The sequence below is a fragment of the Gymnogyps californianus genome, chromosome 1, assembly GCF_018139145.2.
Source record: "Gymnogyps californianus isolate 813 chromosome 1, ASM1813914v2, whole genome shotgun sequence".
Classification (NCBI taxonomy): domain Eukaryota; kingdom Metazoa; phylum Chordata; class Aves; order Accipitriformes; family Cathartidae; genus Gymnogyps; species Gymnogyps californianus.
The window spans coordinates 154956560-154981649 of record NC_059471.1 but is presented as its reverse complement, the minus strand read 5'-3'; the positions used below and the strand labels follow the sequence as shown (position 1 = coordinate 154981649).

At 44.1% G+C, this 25090-nt stretch overlaps 1 protein-coding gene across 1 annotated transcript; it reads right to left on the bottom strand.

Annotated features, from left to right (window-relative positions):
- Positions 1–1125: 1125 nt before the first annotated feature.
- SLC37A3 (solute carrier family 37 member 3) lies at positions 1126–24672 on the bottom strand. Its single transcript, XM_050914946.1, has 15 exons — positions 24610–24672; positions 21085–21260; positions 20117–20231; positions 17492–17584; positions 16906–16989; positions 15564–15709; positions 14837–14933; positions 13642–13726; positions 12389–12570; positions 9796–9937; positions 8446–8547; positions 6430–6477; positions 5299–5450; positions 3478–3543; positions 1126–2620 (listed from the first exon to the last, which is right to left on the bottom strand). Exons 2-15 carry the CDS (start codon positions 21183–21185, stop codon positions 2528–2530), a joined length of 1506 nt encoding a protein of 501 aa, XP_050770903.1. The 5' UTR covers positions 21186–21260; positions 24610–24672; the 3' UTR covers positions 1126–2527.
- Positions 24673–25090: the final 418 nt, after the last annotated feature.

Sequence of the window (25090 nt, the reverse complement as noted above, 5' to 3'; positions counted from 1 at the left end):
AGTGAAAAGCAGCTGTTAGAGCCAGGCCTATAATGAGGAGGAAGAGAAGCACGCTCAGCAGAACCACTTTGAGAAGAGTGGAATAAAGCACACTGAAGAATTAGCCCAGATCAAGTAGAAGTAAGTTTATTCATGTGAGATCAGTTTGGACATGATCAGATTGAAAACCTTCCTCCATCCGAGCACCTTGAGGAAAAAACACAGAACCAAAAAACCCAGGACAACAACAACAAAACAATCCTGAAGTCACAGGCATGCCTCGCTAATTGAGGGTGGCCTCAAAGCACCGCCGCGCACTTACATGCAAGCTGCTGGGCAGCTTGTGCTTGCAGTGCTCACAACACATCTGACACTTCTCAAGAGGGGACAGAACTGTTTACAGGAAACCATTTGTTACAGGGGCCTGCCTCTCCTCCCCCCGGCCCCGGCGACGTCCCTTTCCCACCCCACCTTTCATCAGAAGCTTATCTAGTGCCCAGACGGCCAGCCAAAAAGCTCATCCAGGTTGGAATTTGAAACCACAGATTCTCAGACACCGCGGCTGGGGCAAACGGTGCCGCCATCAATTTTGGAACTAAATTTCAGGGAGTTTTGATTCTATTTGTACAGGGGCTAATGAGTAGCTTGGGATGTGAACACTAACCCCAGGGCATAATTCTGAGAACAGGATGATAGATTCTCAGTCTCCTGCTCTAATTATACAGGCAAAAATTGGAATGGGAATGAGAAGAGACAGGAACAGGATTCAGGTCCCTCATCAGCTTAATGGCATCATTTTCCCAAGCACTGAAATTTTTCGAGGGTTAGCAAAAAATGCAAGAATCACCTTCCACCAAGAAAGAAAGAAAGACTCTCAAAAAAAAGTATGAAATGGAGCAACTGAGTTTCACAGTAAGCAAAGCTGTGCACAGAGCCGTCACTGCAGAAGCATCAATCACCAAGCAACCGTTTAACACAGTAAAACTGTAAGGCACTAATAATGTTCCACTCATTACAACCAACACAGGACTAAAAATTGACATTCATAAATTTAAAAAAAAAATAAAATCACTGTACATTTTAAAAAGGCAACTTTGCCCATTTAAAAAGTTTCAAATTTTCAGCTCCAAGAATGTTGCTGCCCCCCACCCCCATTCAGGCATCGCTGACTAGTTAGATTGAGTCTTTGATCAAAGTTCTGCTGGTTAACACATACCTATTACAATGAAACATCCCAAGGCATAAGCAGAAAACAATTTGTTGAAAAGTTACTAGACAACGCCATCAACATCACCAACAAACTTTAGAGGTGTCAGTTGGTCACCCTGCTTACCGCAGTACTGCAAAATACTCAAATACCACCAAAGTGCAGTCACATGTTTTTAGTGCTGACTTGCATCTACCTTTCTCTTCAAGACACAACTCAAGCTTTAAAACCCTTTAAGAGCTTGAGGTCCCCTACGCAGCCATAGGCAGAGGAGCATGGGGGAAGGCAGCAGCGCTTGCTCATGGATGCTATTCCACAAGTATGCATCAGTCCCTGTCTGGAAGCCCATGTCCGAGAGCAGCCAGGTCCCTTATATTTTTTTAATTCTGTTCTGGTTCTCCTTTGCTGGAGATGAGCAATTGCCCAATGAGTATGAAATCAGTGACACCAGCTTCCTTCAGAGGGTCACCTGACAGTCCCATTTTGGTCAGTATCGATCAGAGTTCAAATAACAAAGCAGTAGTGAAAGTATTTGTGTCCCGTTACTGACCCCCAAAGCCATTCAAGGATCCTTTAGACACAAAGGATCTATTAAGGCTTATTCTCAGAGATCGCAGTAAAGTATTGCACACTATTTGTCTGCTTAAATAGTTAAAAACTGAAATCTCATTTCCCAGAGATTATTAGTAGTATTATTATCATTAAAAAATGCTAAAACCAAATATGGAGGTAACTTCTCCATGTGAATCTACTGGAATATGTGACAGTCAATAGCTAGGGATAGCAGAGGTCCGTCTGTGCAGAGATTTAGCAACAGCATTTTTTAAACAATTGGACAGCGCAAATTCCAAGTAATTATTTTTGCCCTTTCTAAAAGCTAAAGTGATCATAAATTTAGACTAGCCATGAAATGCACTGTACGATTTCACTGGCACAACAAAGCATCAAAATTCATTGCAAGACAGCCTCTCCACTGTCAGTTTTAAACAGTCGACCTTCGGTCAGGACATCCAGAAATAAATAAAAAAGGGTATAGCAGTGAGACCACCCAACAGAAGACCCTAGTGTGACTGCTGACATGGAAGAGTCTGGTAGGCCGGGACAATCCGTCAGTCCCATGGATTGTCTAGCTTAGGTCAGCAGCTCCGTGATGTGGGTGGTCTCAGGACGGGTATTTGGTACTTCACTATTGAGCTCGCCATAAAGGCAGGTCAATCAAGTTTTGCAGAGCCATTTTGAAGTAGTCCAAACCTGGAGGATGTAAGAAACAAGTCTCTCGAGTTTTGATTAGTGTCCCAGCTGTCAGGTCCGTACAACAGTTCTTCCAGAGGCAAGCAGAAGTCACTCAGCCGGCATTCGCAGGCGCCGCTCATGCAGAAGCAATTTGATCTCCCTCACTATTAATGGTGAAATGAACAGGATTGTTGAACTTGTCTGTGGAAAAAAGCATATCCAGGACAATTAGCACAGAGCAACCATAGCTGCAGCCATCCTGCACTCCAATGTGCATTCAAGGCCTCCCCAGAAAGATACAGGCTATGAGAAGCGATGACAAAGTGGCACAGCAGATGAAGGACTGAGCTTGCAGGAAAGCTCATACCATTTCAGCTGTCATGATCTTCTCTTCGTAAAGAAGATGAGCTCTTCACCTCCTCAACGGCCTTCCTCCTGGCCACCTATGCTGCTTACCAAAGTGGCCTTTTCCCTTGTCAGCATAGATGCAAAGACAATTCCTGGCACTTCCAGCAGGGAAGAACGGGTGAATGGTACAGCATTCGCCACTGTGGCAATGCTGAGATCAGAGCCTGAATGGTCTTCTCCCCCAGTGGTATACCAGGGCAAGGCATTTTCATTTTAGTTTCAAGATCCTCATCACTCCTTCCACTAATCTTAAAGGGCTAACAAACAAGCAGCTTAGCTTCAGCTCCCTGAAAATATTAGGAACTACGTATCATGGAGATGAAGGAGGAAAAAGTCCTGCCTTGGACGTTAGTCAGGAGGTATGAGCTTTAGGAAATGCATACAGGTATTTTAAGGCAAGTATTTTTCCGTCTCTGCCACAATCTCAGTTCCTGTTGGCCAACGTGACTTTAAAGGATCCAAAATGAACCCAGTTGATTTAGACACCCTGAGGCAAAGGCACACCATAGACCACTTCGAGAATGGCATCAGAGTTTGCAGCTGTTGCAGAAATAGATTGCATGTCTAAGTCGCAATTTTCAGGTTCTCACAAAAACTTTCTATTGCAAATTGAACTTTGACAAAGAATTTTAAAAAGGGAGATTTCTTACCATTAGAATAAAGAAATAGAAAACCCACATCCATCCCAGGTTCTCCTGGATCAAAGACACTAGATACTAAAAAGAAAGGGGAACAAAAAAAAATTATTCAAACTGGGAAGATAAGCATGATTTTCAGGCATTACTCTACGATTTTCTAGAATTTGTGGGCTGTTAACACTCCATACAGAGCTGATCACAAAACCTTCCAGCTGATCTTTTCCTGTCAGAAGAGATGACTCAGGACAGCAGCCTTTCTGTATAAAACCCACAGTCTCAGCAAAGCAGAGATACCATCCTGAAGCTTTACAGTAACTCATAGGAGCATAAAGACAGAACTGAACTACAGTTTCAAAGAGTGACAAATTGACTCTGCTGAATACAAGGTTTTTGCACAGAACACTGGGACATAAGTGGATGTAAGTACTCTCAGAAGAACTAAAAGCTCTAGAATGGCTTATAAATTACACAGGACGCATTTTCAAGAGCTGTGCAACCACTAACTACTTAACCCTTCATCGTAGGCAAGACACTTGAGACTACAGTCTGTTCTGAACTGCATGCTAGCTCAATAGGACTACACAGGCTACAAAAGAAAATGTATTCCCTATTAGCAGATTTATATTCAGATGCTGTACAAGGGCCTCCCTTCTTCACTACTGGGTATATTAGCACAAAACAGGATCTGAAATTTCTAACATGTTCATTGTGCATTTGCTGTTATTCACACACCCCCAGAATGACATCATGGTTGTGTCTCTTGAAATAAATGCAACGTTAGAATGGGAGGCAGGTGGAATTTTTCAGAACTAAAGACCCAATTTTTATGATGACGTAAGTTTGAATGGTATGTGTGGGGGAAGACAGAAACACTGCAGACAATGCAAGAAGAACATTGAGTGTAACAGTGCACTTTAAGACATCCACAAAGCACTTGTAATTTTCCATGTTTAATGGAGCTAAGCGGCATCTTTCCTACGAAACAGAGACTGAACAATTGTATTTATCAGGCAATCAATGGCAAGTACCAACCCAAATCCCTTTCCAGAAAAGAAATTTGTATGCTTTGCCTCCATCCTTGGTATTTTACCAGCACTAGAGGATGCCTGGAATAGAACTGGCTCCCATCTTTCTACTAAATCCTCCCCTCCCCAAAGCACCACTGTGTTCTTCCAGATAGTTAATGCCTGTATTTGAGAAGAAAGAATGTCCCCAGTGGGCACACTGTCAGCTTCCCTTTCTGCAACAGTCTAGTCTTCAGACCTCTGGCAGCATACTGTAAGGACTATCAAAGCAAGTGCTGCTGGATTTACAAGGTGTAAAAGACATCCATAGATAAAAAGGGGAACCACAAATAAGAGCAAATTTTAAATTACTTTATAAACACTGTAACATTCATAATAGATATTCTAATTTTACTTGGTTATACAGGTAAACTTTTCTGTAAGCAAAGGTTTTGCTATTACCTTTGAACAAAAAAAAAAAAATCCCAAACAAACTTCAAAATATTTTATTTTCACTCTTTGTGAAGCTGACCTTTACTTGCTTTTTGGAGTTCAGGATATGAAAGCCTCTAAAATTCATTTGAATCATGAAAGTGCCATAACATTAGCACTATGAATACTTAGCTTAGTTCTTAATTAAATTGCTTCCACTGGATGCTTAACACACACATGTTCCCTTGGTTGTTTCTTAAAAAAATATTTTTTTTAAAAAGCCAACCCTCTCTTTCTCTCTCTCTCCACGCAACTTTGGATTGAGGAATGAGCTAACAACTCTAACGACAGACTCTTTGCCTCCTTCCCCAGACCTGTTTTCCTTTGGTAGCCTCACCTGGCCCACTGCAGCACCAATACTGCCAGTTCCATCCACAATTCCCGTGACTGTTGCCAGAGCCTCGCTGCTGCCTTTCACCAGATCCTGGCGCCCCAGGTCAGCAGAAATTGCAGAACTGATCATGTTAGAAGGGCCTCCAATGAAAAATCCTGGAAGTGCCAAGAAAACAGCCTTGGTGCAAAACAAGCACGAGGATAGATTCTCAACAGAACGTCTTCAAAACACAGATTTTCTACCGTGCAAAGCTCAGGAAAAGGATTAAGTCTAGGGACAGTGATCACAGACTAATTGTAGGTAGAAGTGTACCCTCACAGCTGAAGAATACTGTCATGGCACACTTTGTGTACCTGAAGTACGCACACAGAAATTGCCAACAAGCACATTTTCATCCAACAGCAAAAATTAGGTAATTAGCTGTGGCACGCTCTGCAAGAAGAGTCAGGACACACCAAACGGAATACAGAAAGCTACTTTTGAACAGCATGCATATACAGACCCTCAACACGAAGCAGATTTAGACACATTTCTACTTTGGAGTAGTATACCCCCATGCTACTGCCTCAGTCTCCAGGGATTGGTGAAGGAGATGGAAGGGGAAAAAAAATGCAACAGGACAGAGAGTTCTGAAGTAGGAGTGTTTGAAAAGAAAGGCTCTATTCATGCAGGCTAATTTTAATTCCATAACACAGCATAGTATGTCTGGTAGCACACAAAGCTTGTGACCTCTCTCAGTACACGGGGCGTTTGGGGTTCTGACAGACAAACACCCTTAAATTTGAGCTGCAGCTCATGACTTTGCCATATATACACTTCCTCAGATACCAGATCTCTGCTAGGTATTTTGGCATAAATCCATCCTCATCATACTGAGCCAAGGCAGACCCCTTTAGTTCAAAGCCATTATTCTATACAGTCTGTATTCTATACCTCCCTCTGTAGGGCAGTTTTCCTACAGCTGTATTCCAAAAGCAACAGAAATTGGGCTCCAGCTTTCACTCTTTCTGCAAAACCAGCAGAGATGGCAGCACACACAAATGCATTACCACCACCACCTGAGGCTGGTGTTACTGATTTTTCTGCAATGTATATGTAAGTCTACTGGCATAACAGTGGCATTTGATAAGATACCTGTAATTGCCATGATCACAGCATTGATAGGTTTGCTGTTTGGAGAACCTGCAAGAGAAAGACTAGATGAGTGTAAATAAAACAAATGAACTTGAGAAAGCCACTTATTTAGGATCAGAAAGAAGCATGCAAACATCCAGTTTGAACTGCCTGTTCAATTAGCTACATAGTGACAACAATAACTTCTATTTGACTAGAGACTTCTACAGAGATTAGTCTTACTGCATAGGCATTTAGAGACTAAAGACCCAGAAGCTTCCCAACAGCACTTTACAGTAGAAAAGTCACTGTGCCATTAAAATTTTGTGCCCTATTTTGATATCAGATTTGCCTGGCTCTGGGTTCCAGCCCTTGTTATGCCTCTTTCTATGACACAGAGCTTGCATATACCTTCCTTGAAAGTCCATTTGAATACTAAGAGAATCCTCCCTCTGTCTATCTGGGGAAGTTAGACTCAACTCAATCTCTCCCACCATAAAGTATTCAGCACTTGAATCACCCTTCCACTCATTTTGAATTTTCAAAAATCTTTTTTAAAATACAGAGATTAGATTGGGAGGTAGTAATCCAGCAACTGCCTAAACAATGCTGCACAATAAAGTAAAAAATGCAAAACCCCATATCCTCACTCCCCCTTACAAAGCCACGCTTGGGTATCTACAGGTTCTGCTTGCCTTTCCAGGAACAGCATCATACTGTGTACCTGCAGCTGGTTTTCCACTACAGTCTCTCAGTGCTTTTCAGACACTGTTTTCCCCGATACCTCACTTCCAGGCATCACCTGAATTCCTTACTCACTGCTTCAACTTAGGGCCCACACATGGTCAAGGTACCACGTGTGAGGCAAGTTGCAGTCCTCTTCACATATTCTCAGGCCATTATTACTCTTACACGTAACACACTATGAGCATGAAAAGGTTTCCTGGTTTGGCTGATGGAAATTTAAGTATCACACTGCAGTAACTTTGTATCACCTGCCTGAGCCTTCTTTATCTGGCTGGACAGCGCTAAGCACAAGACACTTGGACCTCTGGCTGCTCTGCTATCTAGAACAAACGTCAAACTTCGTCAGCAATAATTTTATGTTTGCTTCCAATTCACTTTTGAAAGTAATGAGTTAGCACAAGAGCCTACAAAACTCCACTGAACTCCACCAAACCCAATCCTTGCTATTTAATGATTATACCTTATTGACCTTACTTTGAGACCATCTGAGTAAGCCAGCATGCTTCTGAAAGGCACACTTTACTGTTTGTGTCCAGCTCTGGCAGCAATTTCTGTCCATAGATCTCAAAGTGCTCAATAAAAGCCAGTCTGTATTGCCACCCCGTTTTGGAGGAAGACACAGAGAAGTGAAATGACATCCCAGTGAGTTAAAGCACTCCAGTACCACAGGACACCAAGTCTGAAGACACAAAACTGTTACCCTTAGAAGAGCTTCATACGTGTTTCACAGAAATGAGATCTGCCTGTCTCCTTCTACTCAGTTTTCCTGACAGACTCCTTTCAATAACCAATCACCGAGAGCTACATCTATTATAAAAGAGCCAGAAACTCTTCAATTTCACCACTTACAGAAGCATAAGTAGTGAAGTCTAAGAGCTTCTGCCTCTTTGTAGTGCACACATACTCCAGCACAGATCTGTCCCCAGATTCTCTTTCCTCTTACTATAGGGATGCACCTGAGATTTCCTGCTCCGCCAGTTGTGGTGTTGATAGGATGACAATGCCAAAAATCTCACTGACACTGGAGAAGGATCAGTACCATAACTCACCAGTACAGGGAAATCCAACCACTCAGCTGATTCTTTTCCACCTCACTAACTAGAGAACAGATTTCTTTCTGTGCAGTGCCACACTTCAGGCAAAATACACCAAAAGGCACCATCCTTATCCAGAAGCAGTTTCAAGACCAGAAAACATAATCAGAACAGGCTGTGCTCTGGTTCTCTCTAAGTGAGAGGCTCATTCTCACCAAATGAACCTCTTGTCACTGCGCAGCAAAAGCATACTCACGGCTGTATCCAAATAGAGAGCCTACAGCAAAGAGCAGGCTAATTGCTAGCACTGGGGCTCTCTTCTGTAGCACATCAGAAATCAAGCCCTGGATAGTCCCACCTGCAAAAAAAATAAATCATTGTCAGGCTCAGGATGCTAACATCTTGAACAAAACTCATTTCACCGAGTGCAGTGGCCTCTTGCTGTCTCATCAATATGCATTCTCTGTAAAATCCTGAAAGCTAAGTCTCCTGCCCTTACTGCCCCAGACACAGAGACGACAGTAAACTTAAGTGGTCCGGACAGAGCAGGGAAAACTACTCATACTGCTTTCCCAGGAATTTATTACTTCTTTTTTTCTGGCATGCCACTAGCCAATGCTCCTGCTTTCCTTTTCCTTCCCCTATAGTACCACCACAGCTCTAGGATCACCACAACTCTGGGTGTAAGCAAGCTTAACATTGTGGCTGGTTTCTTTAACAGAAAGTGCAGGAAAAGGCAGTTCTTTTTCACAGGGAAAGCATTAGCACACAGGGGCCTCACATTCCCTTCTGTCTCACCTACTTAGGGTAGGTGCAACTAATTGCAACAAATGCCGATAGCTGATAAAAATCACCTTATGTATCATTGCTACCTCTGTAGGAACTGCTCTGCTGGTAAAAACTGGAATGTTTGAGAAAGCCTAATATAGAAAAGGCCGCAGAGGCAGAAAAACTGACCCTGAACAGACCAAAACAAGGATGTCTATTCTAGGAGAGCTAACTGGACAAGGTAATAAAGCAAGAAACCGAGCACAGGAGAGTGGAAGCCTAAACACACATACAATATGTTCTTTATTCTGGAGGAACAGGGTCAGATTTTGCAGCCAAGCAGAAACAAGTGCAATTACATTTTATTTCTCTGAACATAACACAGTTGTGCCTGCTCTGCTGAGATCTGTGCTGAGTCTGTTTTTAAAAACTACAGGACAGAATGGACACTACAGAACCCAGTAAGTCCAGATCTAAACTCTCCCTCAAGGGTACCTGTCAGAAAGGAAGCAGCAAGCAGCAGGGGCACCATTTTGTACATGGCACTTTTCAAGAAGTCCTTGCGAGTAGAGAAAAACGCCCGCTGGGGGTAATGTCCAAGAATATGATAGTGCCCTTTAAATTATATGTAAGCTCTTTAGGGGGCTCACACACTCTGTTTTAGAAGAAAAAAAAAAACAAAACAGCCAAGCAGCCACATACATAACTAGCCTTTTCACATATTCAGTAAACAGCTATATTCTGTTGAACATGACTGTTCTGAGCTGCATTTGCTGTCTTTCATTTTCAAACGCGAACAGGGCAACTGCAGGAAGATGTCATGCACTTGCTCACTCACCTATGATTCCTCCCACATCATACCAGATTGAGAGCTGGTCAGCTTCTGCTTCTTTCCATCCAAAGTTGTTGCTGAGGTAGAAAGGCAGCCAGAAGAAGAACGAGTAATTCACCAGTTTCAAGCAGGCATAGGCCAAAGAGTACTGGAATAAAGAGAAGGCCAGCAAGCAGTTAGCACTTGAGAAATGCAAACAGCGTTTCTGCTTCTTCCCAAAAAGCTCTGTATCCAGCTGAAGCTTTCTGGCGGAAGTGCTTCTGCACTTCATGTAAGAAGGCAGCATTATGAAAGCTTAATGCTGAACATCAAAGGGAACCCAGGAATACAAAAATCACTGTCAAGAAGGTTATTTTCTTTTCACTGAATGCAACGGGTTAAAACACTTTCAGTGTAATCTTGAGAGGAAATGACACCAGGCTTCAAAAAATGAAGGAAATCTAATTCACCTTCTGAAGAGAAGGGAGCCAACCATGTGACACGAAACCAGCTTGAGCTCTAGTCATCTGTGCATCATGCTGAGAAAAGTTATGTGAAGTAGTTCCTCTGTGCTATCTTTTGCTGCTCAGAAGGCTCATCTGCTTACAGCACCAGAAGAGAAAGCTTCGTTCATAACCTCCAGGACACAAGATGAAAGGTTGGGCCAAAGCTAAGCACATGCCTCCAAACCCAACAGCTAAGACAACCTCCTGCTTTTGGCCGCTAGGCTCAAGTTCTCCTTAGCTAGCAGGAGATCTTCTTTAGAGCTTTCACGTGTGGCAAAGGTTTGTTCTCTGGGATCACTGGCCCAGCATGCAGAGGGACGAGGCACACTATTTCAGTAAGGCCTCCTGATGAACACTGACACAGCAGTTCGAGGAACCCATATTTGAAGAGGTAAACAAGGATGAAGGTGGAAGAAACAACCTGTTAGAATCACAGCTTTTGAGACAGTATGTATATGTGTATGTACACACTTGGTTTTGAATTCCAAAAAGCAGATCTTTTTATATATTAAACTCCATAAAATCATCTCTTCTGAATTTATATTAATAGATACATCCTTTTTAGCTGTACTATTAATGCTTTTCCACTCTTACAAGACACAAACTAATCTCTACCATACATGTAAGACATGGGGATGTTTGGTAGAGTTCTCCTGCCTGTGGGTGTGAAAAGCACACTGTACGAAGCGATATTTATTACAACATGCTTAGAAACTGTCTACCAGATTGTCTGACTGATTAAACATTGAATTTCTAGAGGCTCAGGGGAAAACTGTCTGTACTAAAACTCTTCCACCATATCACTCAGCAGGATAAGAGAGGAATTACAGAAAAAATATGTCAAATAAAGTCTTTGTAGAATCTTGACAAGGCTTTGGAGGTTCTCTCGGTATTTGGTCTCTCACTGATCTGACATAGTGTCCTGGTTTGGCTAGGCACTGATCTGACATCAGACAAAGCTCACAGACTCAGAGGTGTTTGTTCATGTTGCTGGGTTAACACACAGAACATGTCCTCAAAATCCCAAGTACAGAAACAGCAACACCCGTTGTGTAATACCGCCTTTGTACATCAGCCTATTCTTAGCACCACCAAAACCAAACCGTAGTTTATACGGCATTTAGCCATATTAGGAAAGAACTCAGGATAGGTATGCTTCCTTTTGCCATCCCTCAACTAAGGTCTTAACAAGAGAACTGTGGTTGTCCAGCACTCTAAACACTGACAATTCACCCAAGCCCTTGTAGGTTTTGTGTTGCCTTCATCACAACCAACTGCTTTACCCATTAAGGGTATCTGACAATACTGTCCATTCAGTAGTTCTGCTTCATGATCAAATCCAGACAGTTCACACCGTATTACTGAGCCAGCCACCCTGCCCCCTTTCTTGTACTGGTTCTAGTATTCAGGAGGCACATAGCCCACTGACACAGAAAGTTAACATTGTTTTTTAATGGCAGGTTAATTTTTCAGCTGGACCAAATCCAGGAATTGGGCAATACTGCTGATGCAGAACTACAAGTTCTCACACAAGGGACAGGATGAGGATATGTGGAAACGGCATCACCAGCCCTTGTTTCCAGTTGTTTGTAAACAAAACGCCTACTTTGCCACATGTTACATCATGCTGATCAAGGCTTTTCAGGCCAGCTTTCTGCTTTAAGGCAACTAAAAAAAAACAAACCCAAATATCAGTGCCACAGAGTTCTGTGTGATGCTCAGCTAGCAGTGAGAATCCCGTTCCTCAGGGCAGTGTAGCTACCTTACCAAGAAAGCATCCTACAGCCACCTTTGCTCATGGCCTCCCTTCTAAATTCAGCAGCAAAAAAGGCAGGATCTCTGCTGCCCTTAGTTGGCTCATTACATGCACTAAATGAAGGATTCCAATGGGAAGAGCAACATGCAACCACATACCCGGACAGTATTATAATCCACACGCACAAGGATAACAGTCCCAACCCCAACATTTTAACAGCATAAGTTGTCAGACATCAACAACTACAACACATGGTCAACATATTAACAATGATGTCAACAAATGCTGACAACACAAAAAGTCAGCTTTATGTTTAACAACGTTAAGTCAGATCTCACTCAAGAATCTGTGTCCTCACCAGTACTACACCCGGAAGGCAACAAGCCTGGAAAAAGCCAATGGCCTTTGGCTGGTTGTCAGTGTCAGTTGCTTGAATAGAGTAATTCCGGTCATCATCATCTGCATCATCATTGCCCATTAAAGGTCTGTTGGCATCTTCTTCCACACTGCCATCTTCATCTGCTCCAAGCTCAGGGAGGCCTAAGTTTTACAAGGGAAATGCAACAGGAAAAACGGACCACAGCCTGTTCACCCTCTCCCCACTCTAAAGCTATGCTCGCTTCTTTTAAGCAATTCTCCCTTCTAGCAATTCCCTTGCTCTCCCATACCTCCATCCTCCTTTGGCTTAGAAACTCTTCTAGATGGTGTTCTGCAGTGTCGCCAGTTTCTACCCTTTGTCTTCTAGTGCTCTTGAAAGTATTCTGTCTGATCCTGGCGTCGGCTTTGTCTGTTCTGAGTGTCTGGCCATTAGTTGGAAGACACAACAAATTAGTGCATTTCCCCCCTTATTTAGTGGTTGGGATCCTTGGATCTGGCTCCTGGGTACCACTTCCCTTCAGCGTGGAGGCTGAGTGTACCAGCAACTACTCAGACAGCTGCTGCCTGTTAACGCCTCCACTGGAACGGAAACCCTAGGAACTGCACTGCGCTTTCTGGGCTGCTGAGTGCTCTTACAAGCACTCTTTATGGTAGCTTTAGTGCTACCAACTTTATAGCCTTTGCAGGCACCTGGGAAACCACCTCCATGGCCCTGTCAAAGCCCAAAAGTTCTGTTGTTTTCCTGTTACCCTTTGGCTTGCCTACCATCTTCTCAGAGAAGGACCATATCCAACCTGAGAGCTATTTAACCAGCTGCAGGAGACCTGCAGACAAAAAGTACTTTCCCTTCGCACTGCACAATTAAGCCTTGCCATAGTTTTTTCCTACAATAGCCAGTTATCAGTTTGCCTACTGTTTCTTTAAAAAAATACTGATTTTCCAGGTGAAGAAAAACTGATAATAAGGCACATCCTAATGGCGATGTTAGAGCCAGGCTGTTTTATTTTGCTTTTTAAAATATCCAGACACTATACACATGACGCACAGTGGTATTTAGTGTGATCTTGGCGAATAAAGCATTTGCTCCATTAAATACCCTAAAGTGCAACATCGTTTTAGAAGAGCCCTGAGGATAAGTGCTGTCAGAATGAGCAGTACTTCTAGTACTACATGAAAAGCTGCAGATCTGCCTTCCGTGAAGGGACTGAAATGCTACAGCCCTCTTCTACTTACCCACTTCCTTCGGTGACGTCAGGAGCCCAAAGAAGACAATGACTCCTCCAGCAAACTGTACTGAGGCAGTCACCAAGAAAGCATACTGAAGATAAATAAAAGATTATTTTTTACAACACTTTCAGTCACATAGGCTTCCCTGACTAACGAGGGTTTCTTTACACTCCAACCTTGTCAGAGAGCAAACACAGCTACAACAACCCAGACTCCATCCATAAAACTTGGAAACAAGTGATCTCTGCATCTCCTGAACAGACTCAGTTCTATCTAGCCTGAAAGACCACATTGAAACAGCTGGTTTAGTGCACTGAGGTGACAGCAGTGAGGAAGGAGCTCACCCAACACAACCACAGATCCAGCTATAAAAGGGACTGCTCAAAGAAGGGTCAAACACCAAATTCAGACCAGGTTGCTCAGGGCTTTGTTCAATCAGGTCTTGAAATCCTCCAAAGACAGATGCTCAAGGCTCTGGCCCCTTGCTCCAATGCTTAACTAACTTCATAGTGAAATAGTTTTCCAAACATCCAGCTGGAGCCATCCCTGCTTCACTTTATACCCACTGCTTTTCAGCGCTCTCACCATGCAACCCAGGAAAGAGTCTCGCTCTGATTTCTCAGCAATCTTCTCCCAGGCTTTGGAAGGCTGCGATTTGGTACCCTAAGCCTCCTCATCTCCAGAGTGACAAGCTCAGCTCTGTTAGCCTGTCCTCATAGGTCACGCGCTGTAAGATGCGCTGGTTCACGTACATTTGCTGTAGTCAATTGCCTGCCTGCCGCTTTACAGCAACGTAGCGCGTGCCTGGCCTCTTCCCAGTTATAGAAGTTATGCCTCCATGCCTGTCAGAACCTTACCACTGTTCAGCAGCAGTGACTTCAGTTAAGTGAGAACCTGTGATGGATGACTCTGAAGAGCACTTTAAACCATCCGAATCAGAAGAGGGTAAACTATGACACTAGGGCTCTACAATAACATCAGTCTCACTTACAGAGAAGTCTCAGGCTCATTTCTCCCAACTTGGAAGGGTCAGGAAAGGAATACTCTTTCTATCCTGTCTACTGCTTGCTACCACAGAATTCAGAAAGATGAAACTGGACGCTCTGAGCCTGTTATCTCTCAGAGACAGGATAAGAAACCAGTCTCTCATAACCCAATCAGACATGCAGTCCCTAGCTAGAAGCCAGACAGCAATACCTACCTCATAGCCATATTTGAGAACACAGGAGGCAAGGAACGCCCCGAGGATATTTCCCACAGATGCACAGGCACTCCAGAGTCCAAACACAAAACCTCTCCTGAAGAAGGGGAAGAAAATTTGAGAAGGACAATGCAGGGAGAGGTGAAATCAGGAGCAAGACAAAGATATTACATTTGAGTGGACTTATGAATAAAGTTACAGCATTCTCCCAGTCCACTTCAAAGAGACTCAAAGGCCACTTAAAACAAAACACAGAATAACTTGGGGGTACCAAATAGATAAGCGAGGAATATTCTATCCCAAAACACCTGTGTTACAGCAGAGGTGAGCTGGCAACAACAGAGTTACACGCTATGGCTAGAGCTCATCTGCAATACCCCAAAGTGACAGCGTTGAACCTACAATGAGTCAGTTTCCATTCAGTCTCTTCAGTGGTAAGTAGACAGAAACAGGTTTTCCAGTGGCATGAAAATTAGAATTCAGCCACTCTGCACTATGGGACTTCTGAAGTTTGAACCTGTGCCTTTAACACACACAACTGTGTTCACACCAAGCTGTTCTGTGGCTCCAGGAAAAAAAAAAGAGATAATAGTAACAAGTAAGGCATATTTCACCCCACATAACTTTAATTCTGACCTAACAGTTGGCCTTTTTGGTTTGAGACTTGCAGCTCAATCTACTACTCAGCAGGTCAGATAAGTGAGTCACTGAAGAAAACTCAACTTACCCAGCTTTTCCAAACCAATTGCCCATGACAGCAACCACACAGGGCCAACCAGTGGACTGCAGCAAGCCATTCACAACCCAGAGACAGCAGTAGAACCACTTGTTGTAGAAATGCAACCATTCTGTGAGTGTGCCAAAGAAGAATACCTGGGGGGGCGGAACAAAACAGAGAAGAAACCCTGAGGCTACTGCTGAAAGCCAGGCAGGAGTGGGGTCCTAAAAAAGAAATAACATTTCAGGGAGAAGGTCCCCGCAGGGGCCAGGCCAGAGGCAAGCCTGGCATTGTTTAAGAAACAGCTCAGAGCTAATAGCACCCTCTGCTGAGCCACCACAGCACTGACTCCAGAGCCCAAACAACTCCAGAGACAAATGTGCTGTCATGGCACTTCAAAAGACTTTTATCTTCGTAAACAGCACAGTTATAACAGGAGAGGAGAAGAAAGAGACAAATACTTTCAGTAACAACACTAAAAATACAGTAGCCTCTTGATCTGCTATTGTACTGACATCCGAATCGACAAGGCTCTATGCAAACACAAAACCCTCAGCAGTCATTTATCTTAGCAAAATTTAACATAAATACTATAGCCAGGTCTCAAATTACTAAGAGCCCTAACTCAAACTAGCCAAAGTAAACACACTTTGTGGCACACTGTGCTTGATGCATGTTTGTGGTCATGTGTTTGCAGAATGCAATAGGCCATAGTGAGGTTTCTAGCCGCTGGATAAATCAAAAGCACTCCACACATTTTACCACTACTTTAATAACCAGAAAACCACAATGAGATAAAACTGATTCACACTTATCTGCAGTGGCTTGAACATGAAGAACCCTTTTGTTTTAAGCGGACATTCTTTTTTGACACATGCCCTCCCAGCAATTACAAAATAAGTAAATGAACGCTTAGTATTCCTAGCACATCCTTTAAAGAAGGGAGCAAAGATTGCATTTGGAAGCAAAAGCCTTGATGACAACATATGTGGGCTGTGAGAACAGTTATAATACAAAACAGTCCCAAAAAGTCCAAATACACCAATCTTGTACAAAAGCTGTTCATCAAGTCTCTAGATGGTGCCTCAAACTTAGGAATTTCCTTCTGACACAGTATCCATAAATAGATATTTCAGGAAGAGGTGAGTCATCTAGCATAGCTCTATACTTTAGATAATGCAATAAGTGCATCCAGGACAAAGTTTTACATGCAGACTTTGAGACCACTGAGGTACAGCTACAGCTCATGGGCAGATTCACACAGAAACAGAGCCTCTTCTCCTCTAAAGTAAAACTCTATCCAGAAACCCTAAGAGAGATTTCTAAATCGCACTAGTATGTTCCAACTTACCACCAAAGCAGAGGAACACATGCCAAAAGACAAAACCCAGCGTAAATTCAGGCGATCCCCAACTATGCCACTGACAAAGAGACCCTAAGAACAAAACACAGCATTAAATAAAGCCACAAGATTTGCATCTGTTATCTGCAAGAATTAAAATGATGTAGAAGGGTCAAGATGATCTAAACGTTGTTGTTATACCAACTTACAGTTGGATTCTAACCACTTCTTCCGCCACCAAAGAAACCCTGCTCACAGTTGTTCATTAAATTTCTTATTTTTAAAAAATTCAGCTGAGAACTCCTGGAGAGATAGAACTAGCCCTCCCACCCACTGGTGACAGGGGTGTGAGAAATTCTGAAGTGATAGTATTTCTCTTGCATTTGTTAACAAGCATCTTCACATGGGTGACAGGCATGGGCAGAACTAACAGAAATAGAAGGAAAAAAAAATCTGCTCCTGAACTAAGCTTTTTAACTGCATTAGTGCTGGGAAAGTTCAAGAAGATGATCCTGTTCGTCCCCTCCAAATGTGGATGTGATCAGCCCAATAAGATTCAACCAAAGCTTAGCAGCTTTGGGTTAGTTTTACTCACCATAGCATAGGAAAACAAAAAGATAGTGTCCAATGTCCCCAAGAAGAGAGTTGCTTCTTCTGCATTTGGAAATAAATGGCTGCTGTTCCAGAGCTATAGAGAAAAAATTTTAACAGGTAAACAGGGAGAGGCATAGCTCATTCTACTCTTTTTCGATGGAAACCCCAACTCCAAAGCAGAACAGCATCTGGCCCCAGCAACCTCCCATTCCTCCAACACTTTAATTACCAAATCAAGAACAATTCTGGCATTATGTACTGCAGAAAATGTCCACTGCCACTTCATTTAACTTCTAAAGGGCAAGCTAACAAACCAGAAGTGTGAAATGCTCGTTCCACCTGGATCAAGACAAATGACTGGCAAAACAAACCCTACTTCTAACAAGCATGCAACTGTTAGACAGCCTCTTACACAGAAACACTGATGAGTATCTTAATGAATAATACAATAAAGGCATATTCTGTTTTATGTGCAGTGTCTCTTCTGTACTTATCTTGCTGTCTTCACTAAATGAATAATTCCCTTAAAGTATTTGTGGTGGCAACCATAATAAGAAATGACAGACCACAAACAGAAAAGAAAGAACACAAAAGGAACAAGGAGAAGAAATAGACTGGTTGGAAACTATTTACAATGAACTCCAGTCACTAATGTTGTTATTTTTTGTGCTTACCCTGAGTTTCATTTTACTTTCAATATGATCAAAAAAAGGGAACAAGACTCAGTTGTCCCCAAACTAAGATTAGTGACATCACCTGCAAATAGTAAGCTTTGAGGATGACTTGAAGAACGAATAAAGTTAATCAGGACAAAGTTTTCTCCCCTCCCTGCCATGCCCCCATTAGAAAACAAACAAATAAACCCAATCCAAACCTGACCTATGGATGCACCTAACTCAAATATCATCAGTTTTAGTTTGATTCTACCTCTTCAGGAGAATATCCTGTACAGACAACACTAATTACACTTAGTTTAAAAGATATAACATTGGTAAGGCCTATCGATACAGCTTCTGCTTAAGCCTCATGTGTTCAAGAAAACTAATAAACGCCTTGAAAAACACTTTTTGCCACTTGAGGCCACCAATACCTACTTACGCCAGTAGCTTTCAACTTTTAACCAGAGACCCCTGGAGGTCCACAAGCTATTAAGAGTCTTAGAAAGATAAGAGAATCAAAGCTTTTGTCATGAGGCTTAAATTCATTAAACAACCTCCGCAGAACTCACAAATCTTTAAAGGCTGAAAAGTACAGATCTAAGTTGTCCTTCTAATAAAATCATACTAGGGCTTACTCACAAAACAATTGCAAAACATTTTGTTAGAATTTAAAAAAAATATTTTTAAGTATAAAAATAAAGAACAACTGTAGTTAAAAAGATATACCAAAGTTCAAAACCGATAGCACATGACTTCTCTGTTCATGTCCTTAATTTGTTCTATCAATTTCTCAAAATGCACTTTACTGTCAACTGACAACCTCAATTGATACCAAAAGGACCATTTTGACCATTTTTCTTGATCAGACACATACACTTCAACAACCAGCAAACACTAAATCATCTGTATAAAAAAAAAAAAGATCAAAACAGCTTCCAAAATATACTAGTTGTTTGAATGTCAGTTAAGGAACTAAGTATAAACACCCTGTATTTCATTTTAGCATCCCTGACATGCTCGCTCCTTTTTGGCACACTATGAAATCCTGAACACATTACAGGCCCAATTTACTGTTTTTACTTATCACAAAGAGTCAGCATTTATCATCCCTCAGTCAAACATTCAAATAACCGATGATTTCTAATGCAGACAGCACCCAAGCAACTGACTTGGAACTCCCTGCTCCAATAGATCTCATGGCCTGCGACCAAGCTGCTACTGTAAGATTTCTTCCACTTCTCAAAAGCATTAGGACAAGCCACTGCTAAAAACAAGCATGCCCCTAAAAGGACTATGGGTAGGAGCCAGGAGGTAGTTCTTGCATTCCCGTTTGTGAGATGCAAGCAGTATACAACTTCTTTTTCTGCAAGCAAACACTGCCAAAACTCCCACTGCTTTCACTGAAGCTAGGATTTTACAGACAAGGGGTACTGGATGTTCAGCATTTTTGGAAATCAGACCTTTTAGATGCAAGATAAAACGTCATTCTTCAGTATCAATTTAGGATAAGCAGCTAGCACTTTCAGATAGCTTTCTTCTCTCCTACTTTGGCTATCCTTTTAACAGGGTGGTAGCAGCAGCACCACCACAGGGAAAGCCACAGCCAGGGTTTTACAGATATCTCTGTAAGCCCGTTAACTGCTCTTGTTTATTGCCTCCAACACTTCAAAGGTAGGGTCCCTCTGCCCCTCCTCCCCTACCTCTGTGCTGCTGGCTACTACAGACTCTCCTGGGGTCCCCATTTCCATTGGAACGCTGTAACTTCTTGAGAAGTTTCTCTCTGGGGACCACTAAGAAAGATTTCACCATCAGCTGATGATCCAGAAAACTACAATTCAGACACCTGAAGTTCCCGCTCACATTCTGAGAAGTGATGGACACTTAAAGGGGCCTCTTCAGCACCACAAGCTCAGCATACTGGAAGTTACCCACCTTTCTTTGCACTTGCCTATCCCTTGTGTCCTTACCTCATATGGCCGGAGCTCAGGGGCCGTGCTGTTTAGGCAGGAGGGAGTCCATTGGCTGGAAATGCTGACTTTGACATTACTGAATGTCTTTCTGGAAGCATGGAGCAGGGAATAACTGCCAGAAAACACACAAGCACAGGTTGGCCAAATCTCTGGAGGTCAAGTGGGAAAGGGTAGGACTCAAAATACAGATACATGCTCTCTAAGCAGGCAGCATAGCAGAGGACTGGCAGTTTTGGAGACAGTAGTCAGCAGTGGAAACCTCCAAACTACTGGTAGACACACTGACTTTAGTGGGGAGTTGTGAAACAGGGTTTTGACTGGAAAGGACCTCCTCTTTTATTTTCAGCTCTTCCAGAGACTGATTAGGTAACAGTGGCACTATTGCCGTGAAGATCAAAGGATATCAGCGAGGCAAAGTTTGTAAGGAGAGGCAGTATGGTATTCCAGCTGTTGTCAGCTGGTGTAACAGACAAGCTTTCAACAAACAAATCTAGTAGACCTTCAGATCTGAAGCAGTGACCTCTCTGTTCCAGAGGCCTGTCCACCCTCTGCAAACAGCACTTTCAGGAGAGAAGAGGACCCCAGAAGCAATGACAGCATGTTCTATTAGGCATTAGAGTTCTGAGCATCGGGTTTGCTTCCTTCCTCATTTCAGCTAGTTCTTCCCCACACCCACCCACATTCACCCTTTTGCAACAGACTGCTGCCAGCTTGGCACAGTCAGCCTCACCTTTGGTGCAAGCCCTGTCTGTGGTTGGATTCCCCAGGGGCATAGCACACTTAGCTCTACTACTGCATGACTCCCAGACTGGTTGGTACTACAAGCTTTTAAGTTTGTTTTCACGGGTCACAGCCAAAGGTTAAGACTATTTCCCTACCTTCATTCTCCTTCTTCGGACATGCCCTCACCTTCCCAAAATTCAGTGAGATGAACACTTCTCTGTGCAGAGATACACTCAACCTACCTGAAGAAGGTCAGCAGGAACACAACAATATGATGGTGGGTGCAATGGGACACAAGGCCTCTGTTTGCAGGCTGCCTCCGTAAGCTTCCAGGCAAAGCCATCCTCCTGGCAGCCCTACCCCTGCTCCTGCCGCTGCCCACAAAGGCTGGATGGTGCTTAGGTCATTTTTCTTCTCACTTAAAGAGAAGAAGGTGGGAAGGTAGGAAAAAAGAAAATATATTTGAATTAAAACACATGTATAAAATACCTCTGTGTTCCCCAAACAGCTGGAATTCAGCAGAAACAACTCTATGCCATTCCTTCCCAATTTGTTTCACATCCCTACCCATCTCATCACCTGTACATTCCTTGACACCTTCTATGCCCAGAAATGTCTTTTTACTCCCATTCACCCAGTACCCCTGTGGTTATCCTCCAACCCACTTCTTTTTTTGTTCCCCTCCTAGCAGATGCCTCTTCAGTACCTATCACCAAAGGGGTTCCCCCAGGATCTACCAGCTTCCAGTGTTCCCATGCTAAAGGCCATTCTGCACCTTTTACATACATGGTGCACTACAGTGGTCATAAATAAACTAACTTTCCACTGCTACCTGGCTGGCTATAGACTGGTGGATAAATCAAGAGAGCAGCATTTGGTTACTGGTGGGGAATGGTTTTGGATCTAACTGCCTCTTTAAGATATTGTTGAAAGAATATACCCAAGAGTGGACTTGCACGGCTGGAAAAAGGAAAGTAACTGTCAGGACAGTGCTGAAATCCAACAGCTAGACTCCCTGCCTATTCATTCTGAAGCCCTACATTACAGCTCCATCTGTCACTAACTCAGTACAGCATGTGGCAAGTCATACTTTCCTGTCCCTACCTGTAGCACATGGATGATATCTGCCTAAACTTCTAGATACCAGATATTATCAGTACTGAGGAAAGGCTATGAGAGACACACGGTTTCTTAGTGCTGGCTCATGCCACACTACTCCACTCCCTCAGCTGTGCTGGTGTGGCTGAGGGACCGTTTCTGCAAACTGAGTCCGGAAAACGACCCCGCTAGGCAGTGAGGTGGTGAATCTCTCTCCACGCCTCCCTTCTGTTTTCTTGGCAGAGATCTTTTCAGCCAGATTTCCCTGCTGCAGTTCACAAAGCAGCTACACAAACACTTGTGTCCGTGCAACAGAGAGAGCAGTGCAGAGAAAGATACGCTGTATACTGATGTCACTGCTGAAGGCGGAACTTGATTCTGTTAATGCTAGCTGGCTTAAGACAGCTAGACACATCAGTTGGTGGGAACTGTGTTTTCAGAAGACATTGAAACACCACACACATTCTGAATGCCAAGGTGAGGTAAAATAATGCACCACCCCTGTTTCCCCAAAGAATCAGAGCTGAAATAAGATGGAACATAATGCCTTTGTGTTCTTTCATATCCACAGATGCTTTTTGTAATGATTTGTAAATCTGACAGAAGACTTAACAAGTTCAGCTTCATAACCTCACTTGGAGAAATTAGAAATCATTGCCCAGACTCCCTCTTATCCAAATTTCTGCTGCTGAAAAGCCTGTATTTCACAGAGGCTTCTGCTCTTCCTTTTAATAACTTTTAAAGGTTTCATTAAGACAACTTCCACTGTAAGAAGTCTTCCTTTCCTTTTCTCTCAATGATGATGCGTGCCTGACCGACAAACAGATGCCAGCTACTGCTGGATACATTAACCATCACGGAAACCGAGGCCACATTTGACCTCCAAAACAGAGTATGGCATGGAGATCCTCTGAGTAATAGGGACCCAGCTATTAGACCTTTGAGACACTGGAGTAACATTTATCCTACACCACACTTGAATGCCTCCATTCTCATCCAGGACAAATGCAGCAAGTCTATATAAGATCTGAGACCGTCTGCATGTACACAGCCCAAGTGCAGTGGAGCCACGCTCCCATTCCTCTAGCTAGGACAGCCCGCCCAGGTCTGCCAGCACCTTCTAGTAGGGACATGCTTCTAGGCTGCTTGGGTTCACGCAGAGGAAAAAAAAGCGGCCACAGTAGGAGCTGTGGGAAGGCAAGGCTAAGTCCGGAAGAGACATCTTCACAAGTAGTCTTGAAACTATGTCCATCTAAAGTCCCAGACCATTTCTCAACGTCAATGAATGAAAACTCAGCACCTACACAAGTATCACATGGTGCTACTCCCTTTCAGGCAGCAGTAAAACTGCTCAGGGCTGTCCTCCACACAAGCTGCATGAAGAAGAGAAAGGAGCCCAAGGCGCTCCAATTTCCCAGCACCACGGTCCTTACAGGCCTGTGAACCACGCAGTCTGTTGGTCAAACACAAGAGCTTGTTCTCCTTCCCTGCCTCTCCCTCCCCTCCCACCAGGCAACGGCAGATAACGGAGCTCTCCTGAGGAAAGCAAAACGCTGCCAGTTGTGCAACGCTGTGGGAAAAGTTCCTTCCTCGGGTAATCAGTTCACAGCCCGAAGCACGAGATTTACTACTTGCTTCATGTCAACATATGCAAATATAGATCTTATTTGTCCAAGATACCGAGTCTTTTTAAAGCTAAAACCTGGTTTTGACCTTAAAGTCACCTATTTTTTTTATAGTATTTACTACTGAAATTATCTGTTCCTCAGAGCTTTTCAATCTCAGCTAGCTTTCTAGAAGACGACCTTCTGGCACAGGACAACTTATTTATAGTGTAGAGATGACTACAAAAGATTTTTTTTTCCCCCTTTTTTTCTTTCTTCATCCTATCATTTTTATATTCAAAACTGGCATTCTCCCTAGGCTAGAAGAGTATGCAACGAGGAGTTTATCGTTACAAATTAGTCTTCTAATTATTCTGAGAATACCACATTAAATTTGTAGTGGAAGGGGGACAAAAGATAGGAGGCAGGATAAACCACAGAACTCAAGGCAGTGAAGCACAAGCCTTTAAGAAAGGAAGAGGACTGCTTTTAGGGTGTTAGACTGCCTTGTCTGCTTGTTTAACACTATTTACCTTCAGCTAACCGATATTTTCAATAAGCTTTTGTTAAGCTTTCTGCATTCTCCCTTATCCCTTCACTTCGGGTCAAAATAAGACAACTTAAGGTCAAGATAAACTTCCTTAATACCACCCTGCCGTCCTCCAAAGCCAGCAGGAAAGACCAGAATTAACATTCCTGGGACTTCCAAAGTGCAAAACAAACAAACGAAATTTTTTTTTTTTAAAAACCCAACACACTCTTTCATGCCGTCTTTCCAAACAGACGGAAGAAAAGAGGCACAAACCCAAACCCACACGGGGCCCTTCGCAGCCGCCACAAGCGGGACCGCCTGTCACCCGAAAGCCCCAGCTGGATGCCGTCTGGGAGGAAAAGGGACCCCTCCAAGGACCGAGTCGATCCGAGCACGGTCACGCCTGCTGCCGAGGCGGCAGGCCGCCCCCACGATAACCCAGCTCCAGCGGAAGAGACCTGGGCCGAGCAGCCCAGCCCAGCCCGGCCCGGCCCGGCGCACAGGCCGCGCTCCCGCCGCCGGGCACGGCTCACCTGAGGCCGGCTGCGGCACCGGCTCCGCACGCAGCCCCGCCCCGCTGCGCTGCGCGGCTCGGCCGGGCCGGTCAGGCCGGCTCCCCCGCTGAAGCGCCGAGGCAGACGGTGAGGACGCGGCTCTTTTCCCTCAGCAAACCCCCGCCCGCGTCCCGGCGCAGGTGGCCCAGCGGCCACGTCCTCAGCGGGGCGGGGCGGGGAGCCGAGCCGAGCAGGCAGCAGCAGGGCACACACCGGCTCCGCCGCAGCCGTTAGCCCACCACGCCCGTTAAACGGCCGGCCGCCCGCCCCGCGCCCCCTTCCCCGCCCCAGGGGAGACCACCCGCCCCCGCGTACCGGGCCCGGCGGCCAGCACGGCCCTCAGGAAGTCGGGGGGGGGCTCTTCCGGCGGGAGGGGCCCGCGGGCACGGCGGGAGTTGTAGTCCGGCCCCTCGCCGCCGCCGGGGAGGGCCCTCCGGCTCTGCTCCCGGGCGCGCCGGGC

Bases quoted from the DNA above. Each gene is read 5' to 3' on its own strand.
- SLC37A3 (XM_050914946.1), bottom strand. From the start codon at position 21,185: ATGGCTTTGCCTGGAAGCTTACGGAGGCAGCCTGCAAACAGAGGCCTT. The intron at 13,727-14,836 runs GTAGGTATTGCT...ATTTATCTTCAG, and splicing joins TTCTCAAATATGGCTATGAG to TATGCTTTCTTGGTGACTGC. The intron at 12,571-13,641 runs GTAAGTAGAAGA...TGTAAAACTTAG, and splicing joins GACGTCACCGAAGGAAGTGG to GCCTCCCTGAGCTTGGAGCA.